Source organism: Balaenoptera borealis (assembly GCF_965194805.1).
Source record: "Balaenoptera borealis genome assembly, chromosome: 13".
Classification (NCBI taxonomy): domain Eukaryota; kingdom Metazoa; phylum Chordata; class Mammalia; order Artiodactyla; family Balaenopteridae; genus Balaenoptera; species Balaenoptera borealis.
Window position 1 is genome coordinate 90,181,948 of NC_138870.1, and position 14,223 is coordinate 90,196,170.

A 14,223-nucleotide genomic window follows, 5' to 3' on the forward strand; every position below is an offset into this window, starting at 1 on the left:
TGGAATGTTCTTCATGTTTTCTCTTCACATTCTTCCTTGATCAGCTTTATAGATAGAGTTAAAGATAGGAAGACACATTCACATAGAATGCTGATTGGAGTCATGTTTGGAACTAGAATTCTTATTAAAATCAAAATAAGTTATGTAAGCCTCTTGAACTTTGGCATAGGTTCTATATGAAGGGAACTCATCAAAGGCAAACAATTTTATCTTGAGCCTTGCTTTCTATGATGGTTAGTGCATTTATTAGAAGGAAATTACATATATATATATATATATTTTTTTTTTTTTAGAAGCAGATTTCCTGCTCAGTTGGGTTTTTTGTTTGTTTGTTTTATTTTTTAATCCTTTAACAAAAATTATCTGTCAGCCTAAGGAATTCCCCAAGTTAAATTTCATTTCATTGCTCAGGAAACCAAATTATTATATTTCCAGATTTCCTCTTACTTTTGCTGCCATTCACAATGAGGGAGGAAAAAGTGGACTCCTTTGATGTAGGGGGAAAAAAGGCAATATATCACTTCTCTGAAAGAACATTTCTCAGTCTCTCATGTGAAAAAGGATTAGCACCTCCAACAAAGGTCCTGTGGATCACAGAATCGGCAGCAATACCAAACAGTATTCCAAAGGAGAGGAAAAACTGTATTTGAGCAAGAGTGTTTGTCCTGGCAAACAGAAGCTTTTTAATAACTGCAAATCTGAGATAATGGTATACACTCCTCAGTATCGCCCCCTAAATCCTCAGACAGCTAGTTTAAGTGGAGTGAAGTCAAACTTTGTTTTAAAATAGAAATATAGTCTTACCAAATGCAGTTTTTTCACAGTATTGGTTCATAAGGATTATGCATTTATGGATAACATTGTTTGGAAGATTTGTCTTTGGCCCTCTCTTGTTCAACAAAAGTTTCATTATAAGGTCACTTGCCTCCATTTTGCATTAATAAAAGTTATTCAGCAACCTGTTAAATTAATTTATTAAGATATTAACTGAATGTTTATTAGAAGAAAAAAAAGTCTACCCTGACTTTCCAACACATTAAAGAATCTTTATACAGTAGGTATGAGGAGGCTGTGGGAAGTAAGAAAATATTAATTTGTGTGTGGCAGAAAAGCCAAGAGGGAAGTTTGTTTGTTAAACAAGGCTGGGCAAAAACTATGCCTTTTCCAGACCTTCACTTGTTATTTCCATTCTCTATATTATGTTCTCTAAAATTGAGAGAATGAAAAGACTCTGATTTAAAGTAATAATAATAACACCTTGTACTCATGTAGCACTTGAGACTGTCTAAAATCCTCTCTGCTAGTCTGAAGCTTCAAAGTCTGGATATCTTTGGCTCCCTACTTTGCTTGATCCTGCTTGAATGAAAGACTCCAAGTGGGAGGGGAGAAGGGGGCCGATGGAGCTAACAGTGTGAGCCCCAAAATAAGGTATATGATGCCAGACAATCCTTCAGAGTTTTGTTCCAAAAAGAAGTTCTGGCAACTCTTACTTTAACGTTTGAAATCAAGATTATTTTGTCCACATAGACACCTCGAGAAGATTTTTTTTAATTTAGTTTTTTAGGAACAAATTTTGGTCTTCGGTAGCTAGCCTGTAACCCTCTGACCTTTCAGTAAATATCCAAGTAAAGCTTTGAAATTAGGGTGTTTAGTGTTTTATGGCCCAGAATAAAAATCTCCAATTCTGTTTCCAAATAGTGTAGCCTCAACACATTTTATTAAGCTCTTGACACATTCAGCCGTGTGTATTTTGTAAAGTTCCTATGGTTATTGTTTTACAATAGCTGCTTCCAGAAGCATTGTAAGGGTTTCAATTAATCAGCCCTTTGTGTGCTTCAGACTATGCAAATTTATCACATCAAACCATTCAACTGCTCATGGGAAAGCCGTGTAAAAACTGTATTGTCTTCTAGCGCCTCCTCTCATTTAGAGTGATGTTTTAATAAGAAAGCTAATCAAGTTTTCTTATGCATTATTTATCTGTTAACATGTAAGGAAGAGCCGAATTAAAATTATGTCAACCGGGATATGGCAAGTGATGTGATAGATCTGGAAGCGATTCAACAACAGAACAAAGCTAATATGATTCAACAGTTTTTGTCTCCTCCCCTCCCCCTTGGGATTATTTAAGGTGGTGGTGTGAGAATAAAAGAAGGTTAATTCAATAACTGGAAGGGGGGAAAGGAAGAAAGGAGTAACCACCTGTGTTAGCCTTCACGTTTTGATTTAGAGATTTACATTTCTGAATATGTAAAGGCTTATCGAGATGCGTTTGTTCAAAGTAGAAACATTTCTTATTTAACACGAACAGTCAAACTTGAAAGCATTCCTCCTGCTTCTTCGGCCCCCGTTTACCACCATATTCATCAGCAGCAAGCTACTCTGCCCTGGAAATCTGCAGCCCAGGTCCTGTGAAGTTCTGAAGTTATTAGGAGACACCGTCCTGATCGTGTGAAATGATCTGAACAGCCCAGCGGAGTGAGCTGCTTTTCGGCCTCTTCAGCCACAGTTAGTGCAACTGCATCTGCCCCTTCCATTCATTAAGTTGGTCTCCTTTGCGTTGCTAGTTTGCTTCCTGCTGAGAGTAATTAGGTTTCTTATATAATAATAATTCCTTGTATTTAGATGCCGCCTTTCTCTGAGGACCTTAAAGTACCTCTCAGACATTAGCTCATCTGTTCTTCTAACACAATTGCCTCATGAGATAGGTGCTAATTATTCCCATTCCAAAGACCAAACAGCTAAGGCTCACCAGAAAGTGGTGCTTTATCCCCAAGGTAACAATATCAGTTGAACAGCACAGAGACAAATTAAGGTCACCCGATTCCAGGATGTCCCACCCTACACAGGTCTGAGCGTCCAAGGAGTGGTGAGCCCGTTACAGATCGCATCCCCCCGGCCCCCATTTATGAACCTCATTAATACCGGGCATTGATACAGTGATCACTCCTTCACCAAACACCAACCCTCTTCTTGCACTAGGACTGATAGAGAAGCATCGGAGCATCATTTCACCTTTGGTTAGTGACAGAGTGTTAAACTGTGCAGAAAAGTCTTGTCTAACTGGTACTCGCAGAAAGTAAAAGTAGGCAGTTTAGACTCTGATTAGTGTTATTTCAGCAGGACATACTACCTGATTTGCTCTGCATCTCTTAGAGCATTAGAACGTGGTAAGCTGAACTATCCAGGTGTTTTCATGGTCAGTATTCAGTTAGGCTCCTCGGCGTGGGACACCTCTCGAGTGGACTCAGGTCCCTGAACCTCTTCGTATCCCCCGCCTCCGTCACAGCATTTGCCATGCAGCTTATTAACTGAGGGCATCGAGGGAAATGATTCTCTCTCTTCTCACTCAGAAAAGGAAGAGTGAAAATATATATCAACCTGAGAGTGATAAGTTTAATCCAAAAGTGGTTACATACAAGGTAGACTTGCTAAATAAAAATTTTTTAAATTAAAAAGTGAAGTAGAGTGTGATCTTAAGGGGTGACCTGGCTATCAACAAAAGAGAAAACCCTTTGCTAGGTGGTTCTCAATACGTTAAAGTCACACCAAAAACAGCTCTCAGATTAAAGATGTTATTACAGTTGTCTTTTGCCAGTTGTTACTTGCTTTCCTGTCTTTATATGGTAATATAATGCTTTAGTTTTCTTCCTTATCTTTTTTCTCACGTTCTTACCTTTTTTTTTTTTCTGTTTGGATTGAGATGGATCCATTACACTAAGACTAGTTAAAAAAAAAAAAGTCCACAAATGACTTTTGAACAAGTGAGTTGCTGTTTACAATTAGAAATATTTTCTAAGAGTGATTTGTCAGATTAACTGGACTTTTGCTGGGTATTCTTAAAATGATTTACGTGTTCTGCGAGGCCACAGAAATAGAAATAACAAATTGGTGTAAGAGCCTCCAGTGTAGGGGCCGTGACACAGAGAACCGTGGCAGTGGGTCCCCAGATTTGCCTTTCCTGTGTGGCTTGGTGGTGAGATTTGTGGCTTCCTGAGACTCCCTAAATTCTTTACCTTTACAACTTGAAATTAAGATTGACGGTAATGGAGTAATATTTTATTGACTGGGTATCCGTAGAACCTTTCTGCTCTAACTTTCTGTGTTACAGTTTTTCCTTGTTGTCTGTTTTCATTTGTTAAAAGTTCAGTAGTGTAATCTGTGGTCTAATTCCCATTTGGCCCCTATGAGGGCATTAAGTGTTCCCGGGGCCTGTTAAACTGGTGTATTTGCAATTCACTGCCAGGAGGTTGTGCTATAAACAATGGAGTCGAGACACCAGCGTGAGCCAGGGGATGAAATTTTATTTTAAAATCTGAAATGCTGTGTAAGCATTTAAGGTATGAATCAGTAATTGTTTCACAACAGCTTCCATTAGATATGGTTTATTTGTAGTCCATCCCCTTTTCAGGGATCCAGGGGAGTGTTAACACACTGAAGCGTACTGCATATCATTTACATTTTTAAACCAGTGTTAAAGGAAAGTAACTGTAACTTTTAAGAGTTCTAAATATTGGAAGAGATTTTTATGCCTCTGTCCCTGGAGAAACCAGAGTTTTAATTTTTCATTTGAAAAATAAGAAAAAAACCTTCCTACTTTAATTAAGGATTTGAATAATTCTGAAACAGAAATACCTTTAAAAAAAGAAAGAGAAGGCTGGTTCTAAGATTGAGAACTCTCTTCCCCCCACCAAATGAATTCAGTAAAATACAAACTTTAAAAAATCATTTGTCTAATTTGAGATTCGAGATCATCAAATTCTGTCTAAATATTTTGTTTTAACTTCTAAGCTCATTATGGTTTCTTTGTGTTAACTTGTATTAAAATCTGTCAGCTATGACTGGTCTCATAAGCACAGTCAGCGGACCAGAATAAGTTAATTATTTACTTGTGTCACTAGTGCTCTTCATCTAATGAAATGCACAGCTGTGTTAGATCTGCAGTTGGATGTGTAGCTTCCATTGTTCCGCAAGTCAGCAGAGGGTAGAAGCCGCAATGATGGAGAGCCCTCAGTTCTTTCTGCTGTTCTGGCTTTCTGTGTCGATTTCATGGATCTTTTATCATTCACTTTCACACAAAACAAACAACACAGGCCTGTCTGCTATGGGAACCATCTTGGCATATAAAAGGGTTTTCAGAGCCTAAAGTAATTTTAAGTTAGCTAAGATTTAATTTTTGGCTTACAGGTGCCCTTGATTCAGATGTGGCCAAAGCCATTCCTATAATGGAATGAAAAAATCTGTAAGTGACTTATATAACCAATGTATTTTTAAACTGCAATGTCAGAAAAGGGCTGATAAGAAAATAACTTCCCAAGAAAGGAATCTCTATACCAAATATTAGTCAGATTTCAAGCAGAGTTATTGGGAGATTCAGATTTCAGGGGAGGGAGCGTTGCTTTCATTTTAATAACAAAATGAAGTTAAATTTGCTTGATTAAACTTGTCACCTAAGACTGAGAATACAAAATGCAAATCATGCCACGCCTTACCCTCCCCCAATATGAGTGTGTCCTGCTTCCGCAGTGGGTTTCTGTACCTCCTGCACCTCACTCCCACCTTCTCTTGTCGGGGGTGAACAGGCAGCTTCCTCTCGAGCAGACGCCAGCATCCCCCTGTGAACTGCTGCTGAAGGGGTGCCGAGGCTTTTCTTCAGTTTTGTTTCTAAGGGATGTAGCTGAACCTTCCACCTCCTCACCAGCCAAAGTGACATTCTCACCCAAGCACGTCCCAGGGACTGGCCTCTTTAGGCATTGCTGTTTTTAACATTTTGTTCACTGCTAAACAATGTTGTTGTCGGTTGCACCTAGATTTACAGTTTGATCTCTTTCAGAGTAGATTTCCCAGTAGCCCTAGTGTTTTGTCAGATAATTTCAGTGTGGACAAGATGGATTTTTGGAGGGAAGAAAGGAGGGTCACAGACTCTGCTTGATTTAAATTCTAACACATTGTAGCTGAATTTGAAATAAAGTGAACTGAATGTTTCTGGGCTTAATGTAGGAAAGCATATGTTCTCTATAATAAACAATACAATTTCAACCAAAAAGGCATGCTCTAGAATTCAACTTCATGAACCGAATTACCATATTGTTTGTAGCCACTGGAAATCTGAACATTGATAACCGATGTTAAATAGGCAGATGGCACTCTTTTTCTTTAGACTTCAGGTCTTGATGATTATAACATGCACAAAAATTTTATTTTAAAATAGTTTGAGTAATTATGTAGAAATCAAACTGAGGAAAGAAACATTTCTTTGAGAACACTTTCTTTTCAATAGGTGCAGATGGTTGATAACTTTGTATACAAAGGAAAAGAAATTTCATGTTAAGAAATATAAAAGCATTTTTTTCTTGGTCCAATGCCATTGTACACTAGATTTCTAATTCTGAATTAGGTAGCTTGTGGTGAACAATCTAAATTGTACCCGTATAGTCGTTCTACCAAGAAAGAAATCAGAGGAATTTAAAACTATTTAAGCAATAAGATCCCTTACAGGTTAGAATAATATTTGGGGAGTAATAAAGTACGACTAATTTAAGAGACCATCAATAGAGTGCAGGGAGTTGGTGGGGTTTTGTTTTGTTTTCATTCTTAGAATTTCATTTCTAATTCCAGCCTTTTCCTCCAAGAGTAATTTGGCATTTAATTTTCTTGTTCAACTTTACAACTTCAATCAGAGGTCACTTTTCTAACGTGCCGTAAGCTATAGGAATTACAGTTCCCTAGGGCAGCTTAGGCTCGGCCAGGGAAGCCCTGGCAGAAGGCAGCCCACCAGCCAGGGCTCGGCAGCCAGTAGGTAGCCCTGTCAGCACATCAGCCACTCACAAGGACTCCTTGTCCCAGGTTTTAAAACCACAGTCTAAACACATCCCTTGCCCAGTCAGTTCTGGTGGTCAGAGAACTCGCATTCCTGTGCTGTGGGTACAGTAGGTAGCAGATCACAGACTGGCTGACAAGGAGCGAGATTGCCGCTGACTTGCAGCGTCAGGAACGATGATGGGGCTGGGGCGTGGGGAAGCCACTGCTCTCCCCTGTCTGGGGCAAGAGAAGCCGGGCAGACGGCCTGACGGCACGTTGTGTGTCGTGCCAGAAGGCCGACCCGCAGGCTGCAGTGCCTTTCTGCAAGGACAGTCGTTTTTGAACTGTTCGTGTAGCAGGATTGTTGGAAGTTGCTTTTATTACTCTTGATGGAGACCACGGAGAAGGTTTGAGAGCAATGGAAATAGAGATGGCAGCGGGGAGATCCCAGTTAAGTACTGTGTTCTTCCTTTCTGCCGGTCGGCTCTACGCGTCATGAAATCTTCTCTCCCCCAGGTGTTTGTGGCTTGATCGTCCCTCAGGAAGACATGCCATTTTGTGATTCTGGCATCTGTCCGGACATCATAATGAACCCCCATGGCTTCCCATCTCGAATGACGGTCAGTACGGGTTTATTTTTTTGGTTTTTCTGTTTTAAGAAGGAATGTTATCTTTTTTTAAAAAAATACATTTATTTATTAATTTATTTTTAGCTGCATTGGGTCTTTGTTGCGGCATGCGGACTTCTCATTGCGGTGGCCTCTCTTGTTGCGGAGCACGGGCTCTAGGCGCACGGGCTTCAGCAGTCGTGGCACACGGGCTCAGTAGTTGTGGCTCCAGGGCTCTAGAGCACAGGCTCAGCAGCTGCAGCGCACAGGCTTAGTTGCTCCGCGGCATGTGGGATCCTCCGGGACCAGGGCTCAAACCCGTGTCCCCTGCATTGGCAGGAGGACTCCCAGCCACTGCGCCACCAGGGAAGCCCAGTTAGTACGGTTTTCAGAGGCGCTGCCTTTAAGGAAAAAGGCAGGCAGTTGGTTTGTAGTGAGCAGAGGAGATGGGGCCCTGAAACTGATTTTCAGAAAGGGCCCTTTTACCTCTTGCCAAATAAACAGGTTCCTAGACCCTGACAATGTGGGCTAATCTCCTCTACAGAGGGAGTGTGAAGAGGTCTGGGCTTCCCTTCGAGAGCAGTCTTCTGAGTGATGAACTCACCCCTCAACAGAAGAACCCCATGTATCAATGTATCTCCCTTTCTGTGGTTACCATTCTGTCATCCTGGCTCCGACACTTACCAGCTGTGGGACTTCAAAGTTGCTTAACCCCTCTGTTTCCTCAGATGTAAACTGAGGGAGGTAATAGTACCTATCCCATCGGCGTAAACTTAGGTCACAGTAAGAGAGGATAAATATTTGCTACTACTGATTTATCACTCTTATTAATAGTAGTAGTCTTATAATCTTTTGGAAGAAATAGGCCAGAGCTAAATAAACAGACAGAATTCCTAAACCACAAGAAGGTGCTCACTTAATTTGTTCACATCCCACAGGTGGGAAAGTTAATCGAGCTGTTGGCGGGCAAGGCCGGCGTGTTAGACGGCAGATTCCACTACGGCACTGCGTTTGGAGGCAGTAAAGTGAAGGATGTGTGTGAGGACCTCGTTCGCCACGGTTATAACTACTTGGGGAAAGACTATGTTACATCTGGCATCACAGGGTGAGTATGTGTCTAGACGCCTTAAAGGAAAACTACGAATTTATTAAAGTAAAAGTATGATTTTATTAAAGTAAAAGGATAAAAGTAAAAATATGATAAGGCATAAGAGCCCGTAAGATATACGGCTTTACTCCTTTAAGAAATCTGATACAAGAAAATCCAGATTTATGGTGGATGTCGCAGCTAAGCTATGGTGGTAGTGATTTTGCGGTATGTGTGTATCACATCAACACGTTGTACACCTTACATGATGTTATTTGTCAATTATATCTCAGTGAAACTGGGGGAGGGGAGAAAAGAAAGTCCAAATTTAGAAAACTAATAAACTAAGGAGTGCTCTTTTGCCGATAAGGCTCCCTTTTAAAAAGTAGAAAAGATCTTACTTACCAAAATAGGATTTCTACACAGCTTTTAAAGAACACATCAATTGTCTATAATACAAAATCTCTTAACTGTTGGCCTTTCTCTGCACTACTATGATGAATATCAGATACTTAGTGCTCTGACAGGTAGCCTGAGACCTAACATTTGCGCGTTCATTCACCAATGGCGTGTTAAATACCTAACATGTGCTAGGTACTAAGTATGTAACAGTGAACAAAATAGACGTGGTCCCTGACCTATGGGGCTGACCACTGAGATTTGTTACTAGACATTAAAAAATAAAACAAAAGGTAACTTCTCAGCAGGGCCTACCCCGACTACTTACTTTAAAACCACAACTCAGTGTTGCCCATTTCCTGCTGTATTTTTCTCTGTAGCATTCATCATTATCAAGTAATGTAATAATACCATATAATATCATTATCTGTCTCTCCAATGGGAATGTAACCTCCATGAGAGCAGGGCTTATCTGTTTTGTTTACTGTTTTATTTCCAGTGTCTAGCACAAGGCCTGACATACAGCAGGCGCTCCATAAATGTTTGTTGAATAAAGGAATGAAAACAAACCAGTACAAGTACAAATAGCTCTCACCAAAATGAAACCAAAGAATAGGTTAGAAGACCCCTGTGAGGATGTGGCTATTTCAGTGGAGATAGGAAGGATGAGAAGAGACGTTTGGAGAGTGTTTCATGCAGGGGAGAAGCATGTTGAGCACCTTACAAGGGGCAGAGCTTGGGAAGTTCAGGGAAGTGGAAGAGGCAGCGGCTGCAGCCTGAGGGGAGGCTGGAAAGCAGCCTGAAGGGAGACACAGCAGAGCGCTGGGTCTTCCTGGTTCCCTGGAGAAACAGATGTCCCTGAGGTTACCCTGAATGATCAGGTTTTCAAACTTGACTCACCCATGGTTTTAAAGGATCAAATCAGTTGCTTAAATTAAGATCCACTTACATAGTTTATGCCAGATAAAACTCTGGGACATGGCATTTATACCGTTCTTCTGAGGTTTCAAACTGCTTGAGCACAAGTGAAACTCAGCGTGGAAGCGTGTGTGAGAACACAGAGCTTGATGTTAGTGCTGCAGATAGACTATCCAGATATGATGAAAATGGCCAAAATCTGTATCTGTTAAAAATATTGCCTGCTTTCTCAAATGACCTATCTAGACTGTAATAATGTGGATTTCTTTAGGTGTATCATAGTTGAGATGTTATAGGAAATCGCATTACAGGAAAAGAGTGATGGTCCATTTCAAAAACGATTCAGTGAAGTAACTAAGCTCCATTTCAAAAAAACAGTTATCACTGCTAAACTGATCATTTTAGTCTTTGCTTGTCATCCAGAAATAATTCAGTAGTTGAGCAGAAAGTATGCAAAACCAGTGAATCAATTCGGTGGACCTTCTGAACATAATTTTACTGGAAGATTTGGATGGGTTGTGCTCTGCTTCCTATGGACAGCTGTAGGCTCTGTCTGCACCACCTTCCCCAGTACCCCCAGCCAATAATTGTTTTCATTTCTTTGCCATTCATCTCAGTTGCAAAGTTTGAGAAACACTACTTTAGCTTGTTAGTTGAAAGTTCCATAAAGGGCTTACAAACATACTCACCCACCAACTTTCATCCCTTGTCACATTTTTGAGCATAGCTAGGAGGAAGAATTGCATATGGCTTTGTTCAGTTAATGATAGAATGGCATTAGGTGACAGAGTTCTAGAAACTCTACTATGAGCAGCCATACAGTGGAGGAATTAGAATCATTTATTATTAAAGCTGGAAAGAACCTTAGTCTCACCCCCTTGTTGTACAACTAAAAAAACTGAGATAAAGAGGTCATTCAGGGACTTCCCTGGAGGCGCAGTGGTTAAGAATCTGCCTGCCAATGCAGGGGACACGGGTCCAACCCCTGGTCTGGGAAGATCCCACCTGCCTCGGAGCAGCTAAGCCTGTGCGCCACAACTACTGAGCCTGCGCTCTAGAGCCTGCAAGCCACAACTACTGAGCCCACACACCGCAACTACTGAAGCCCGTGTACCTTGAGCCTGTGCTCCGCAACAAGAGAAGCCACCGCAATGAGAAGCCCCCGCTCACCGCAACTAGGGAAGGCCTGCGCGCAGCAACGAAGACCCAACGCAGCCAAAGATAAATAAATAAAAATAAATAAATTTATATTAAAAAAAAAAAAAGCTTTCCACTGTCAAAGCACTTAAATATTCACTCTCTTTTTAAACTCTTACTACAGATTTTCTAAAGGCTCATAAGTCAGCTCTGTGACAGACGTTTACTGAGTGTCGGTTGTGTGCCAGGCAGGGTCATTAGTGCAGGGGCCACAGTGACAAGGAGATGAAGTGCTTATTCTGCGGCGTTTACTTCTTCTGGGGAAAACAGGCGATAATTAGAGAAATAACAAATGTGTACTTTCATAGCAAACGGTGACAAGTGCTCTGAAGAACATAAAACCAAGGTGAGAGTTGAGACTGCATTGGCACTGTGATGCTGGGGTGGGAGGAAGGCGCCTCTAGAGAATGTGATTGGGGCGCACCTCTCGGAGGAGGTGAAGGGTTTGGCAGGGCCATGTGAATACCTGGTGGAAGAATGTTTCAGGCAGAGGTGACAGTAAGCGCAAAGGCCCTGGGGCAGACGGGCTTGCTACATTTGAGGAACAATGAAGAGGCCAGTGCTGCTGGAGTAGAATGAGCGGTGAGGAAGGCGAATAGCAAATAAGTCAGGTGGACAGGAACCAGGTTGTGTTAGACCTTGCGGCCATGACACTGTATTTGGGTGATGTAGAGTCTGAATGTAATGGGAAACCATTGGGAATTTAGAGCAGAAAAATGACCTGCTATGATTTATGATTTAGAAGGAATCACTCTGGCTTGTTGTGTGAAGAATAGATTGTTGAGGGATAAGAGTGGAAGCAAGGAGGCCAACTGGAGGATTGTCTGCAGTAGTCCAGGCAAGAAAGGATGGTGGCCTGATGAGGGTGGCAGCAGTGAAGGAGGGACTGTCTTGTTCACACTGTTTCACAACCTGTTTAAATTTTTTTACACTATTTTTTTAATTGAATGAATGATTCTTTAAATTCGATGGTGCTTTACAGTTTTCAAAAGTTTCACACATGATTTCATATAATCCCATAATAACCCTTTTTTCCAACCCCTGTATTGCCCCTCCGCCTTCCCTTTCCCCACTGGTAACCACTAGTTTGTTCTCTATATCTGTGAGTCTCCTTCTTTTTTGTTTTATTCACTAATTTGTTGTATTTTTTAGATTCCACATTAAGTGATATCATACATTGTTTGTCTTTGTCTGACTTATTTCACTTAGCATAAGGCCCTCCAAGTCCATCCATGTTGCTTCAGATGGCAAAATTTCATTCTCTTTTATGGCTGAGTAGTGTTCCATTGTGTGTGTGTGTGTGTGTGTGTGTGTGTGTGTGTGTATATATATGTGTGTGTGTGTGTGTGTATATATATACACACACGCGCAAACACACACACACATACACCACATATCCATTCATCTGTTGATGGACACTTAGATTGCTTCCATACCTTGGCAATTGTAAATAATTTTAAAATTTGTATGGAAACACAAAAGACCCCAAATAGCCAAAAAAATCTTGAGAAAGAAGAACAGAGCTGGAGGAATCATGCTCCCTGACTTCAGCCTATACTACAAAGCTACCGTAATCAAAACATTATGGTACTGGCACAAAAACAGACACACAGATCAATGGAACAGGATAGAAAGCCCAGAAATAAATCTACAAACTTATGGTTAATTAATCTATGACAGAGGAGGCAAGAATATACAGTGGAGAAAAAGTCTGTTCAGTAAGTGGTGCTGGGGAAACTGGATAGCTACATAAAAAAGAATGAAATTGGAACATTCTTTAACACATACAAAAATAAACTCAGTGGATCAAAGACTTAAATGTAAGACTGGATACTATAAAACTTCTAGAGGAAACATAGGCAAAACACTCTTTGACATAAATTGCAGCAATATTTTTTTGAATTCGTCTTCTAAAGCAAACAAAAGCAAAAATAAACAAATGGGACCTAATTAAACTGAAAAGCTTTTGCACAGCAAAAGAAACCATCAGCAAAACGAAAAGACAACCTACTGAATGGGAGAAGATATTTGCAAATGATAGGACCGATAAGGGGTTAATATCCAAAACATAAAAACAACTCATACAACTCAACATCAAAAAAAAACAAAAACCCGATTTAAAAATGGGCAGAAGAACTGAATAGACATTTCTCCAAAGAGCACATGCAGATGGCCACCAGGCACATGAAAAGATGCTCAACATCGCTAATCATCAGGGAAATGCAAATGAAAACCACAGTGAGAATCACCTCACACCTATCAGAATGGCTGTCATCAAAAAGAACACAAATAACAAATGTTGGCGAGGATGTAGAGAAAAGGGAACCCTCATACACTGTTGGTGTGAATGTAAATTGGTGCAGCCACTGTGGAAAACAGTACGGAGGTTTCTCGAAAAACTAAAAATAGAACTACCATATGACCCAGCAATTCCACTCCTGGGTATAAATCCAAAAAAAACAAAAACACTAATTTGAAAAGATACATGCACTCCAATGTTCATAAATTTTTATTTCTTTTTTTTTTTTTTTTTTTTTTAAATTATTTATTTGTTTATTAATGGCTGTGTTGGGTCTTCGTTTCTGTGCGAGGGCTTTCTCTAGTTGCGGCAAGCAGGGGCCACTCTTCATCGCGGTGCGCGGGCCTCTCACTATCGCGGCCTCTCTTGTTGCGGAGCACAGGCTCCAGACGTGCAGGCTCAGTAATTGTGGCTCACGGGCCTAGTTGCTCCGTGGCATGTGGGATCTTCCCAGACCAGGGCTCGAACCCGTGTCCCCTGCATTGTCAGGCGGATTCTTAACCACTGCGCCACCAGGGAAGCCCCAAATTTTTATTTCTTAATTGAACAATGCATCTTTTATTGCATCCATGGTACTTTTATATTTTCAGCTCTAGCATATTTGTTCACTGCAGACTGAAAATCACTCTCTTCCATTCATTCAGTCATAAACTTGTTCGTAAACAAATAAGGGCCTGCCAGTGATGAGTCCTAGAAAAGGCTGTCTCTTGTTAGCCCAAACTTAGTTTCTTAACCTAAAACTCTGACCTTTCTTGCAGTGAACCCTTGGAAGCATACATCTATTTTGGCCCCGTGTACTATCAGAAACTGAAACACATGGTGCTCGATAAGATGCATGCCCGGGCCCGGGGACCACGAGCTGTCCTTACCAGGTAAGAGAAAAGCATTTATAATGCAGTTAAGTCTACCTTGCA

At 40.8% G+C, this 14,223-nt stretch overlaps 1 protein-coding gene across 3 annotated transcripts in view; it reads left to right on the plus strand.

Annotated features, from left to right (window-relative positions):
- The window catches only part of POLR3B (RNA polymerase III subunit B), a 114,623-nt gene that overhangs the window by 91,773 nt on the left and 8,627 nt on the right, over positions 1-14,223 (plus strand). For 2 of the 3 annotated variants that reach the window (XM_082349864.1, XM_082349865.1), the window contains exons 24-26: positions 7,318-7,421; positions 8,348-8,514; positions 14,068-14,181. In XM_082349864.1, coding sequence (XP_082205990.1) covers positions 7,318-7,421; positions 8,348-8,514; positions 14,068-14,181 — 385 coding nt within the window. Of the gene's footprint in view, positions 1-5,187; positions 5,243-7,317; positions 7,424-8,347; positions 8,515-14,067; positions 14,182-14,223 lie in introns of those variants that run through there. The other variant, XM_082349866.1, reaches the window with a different exon arrangement.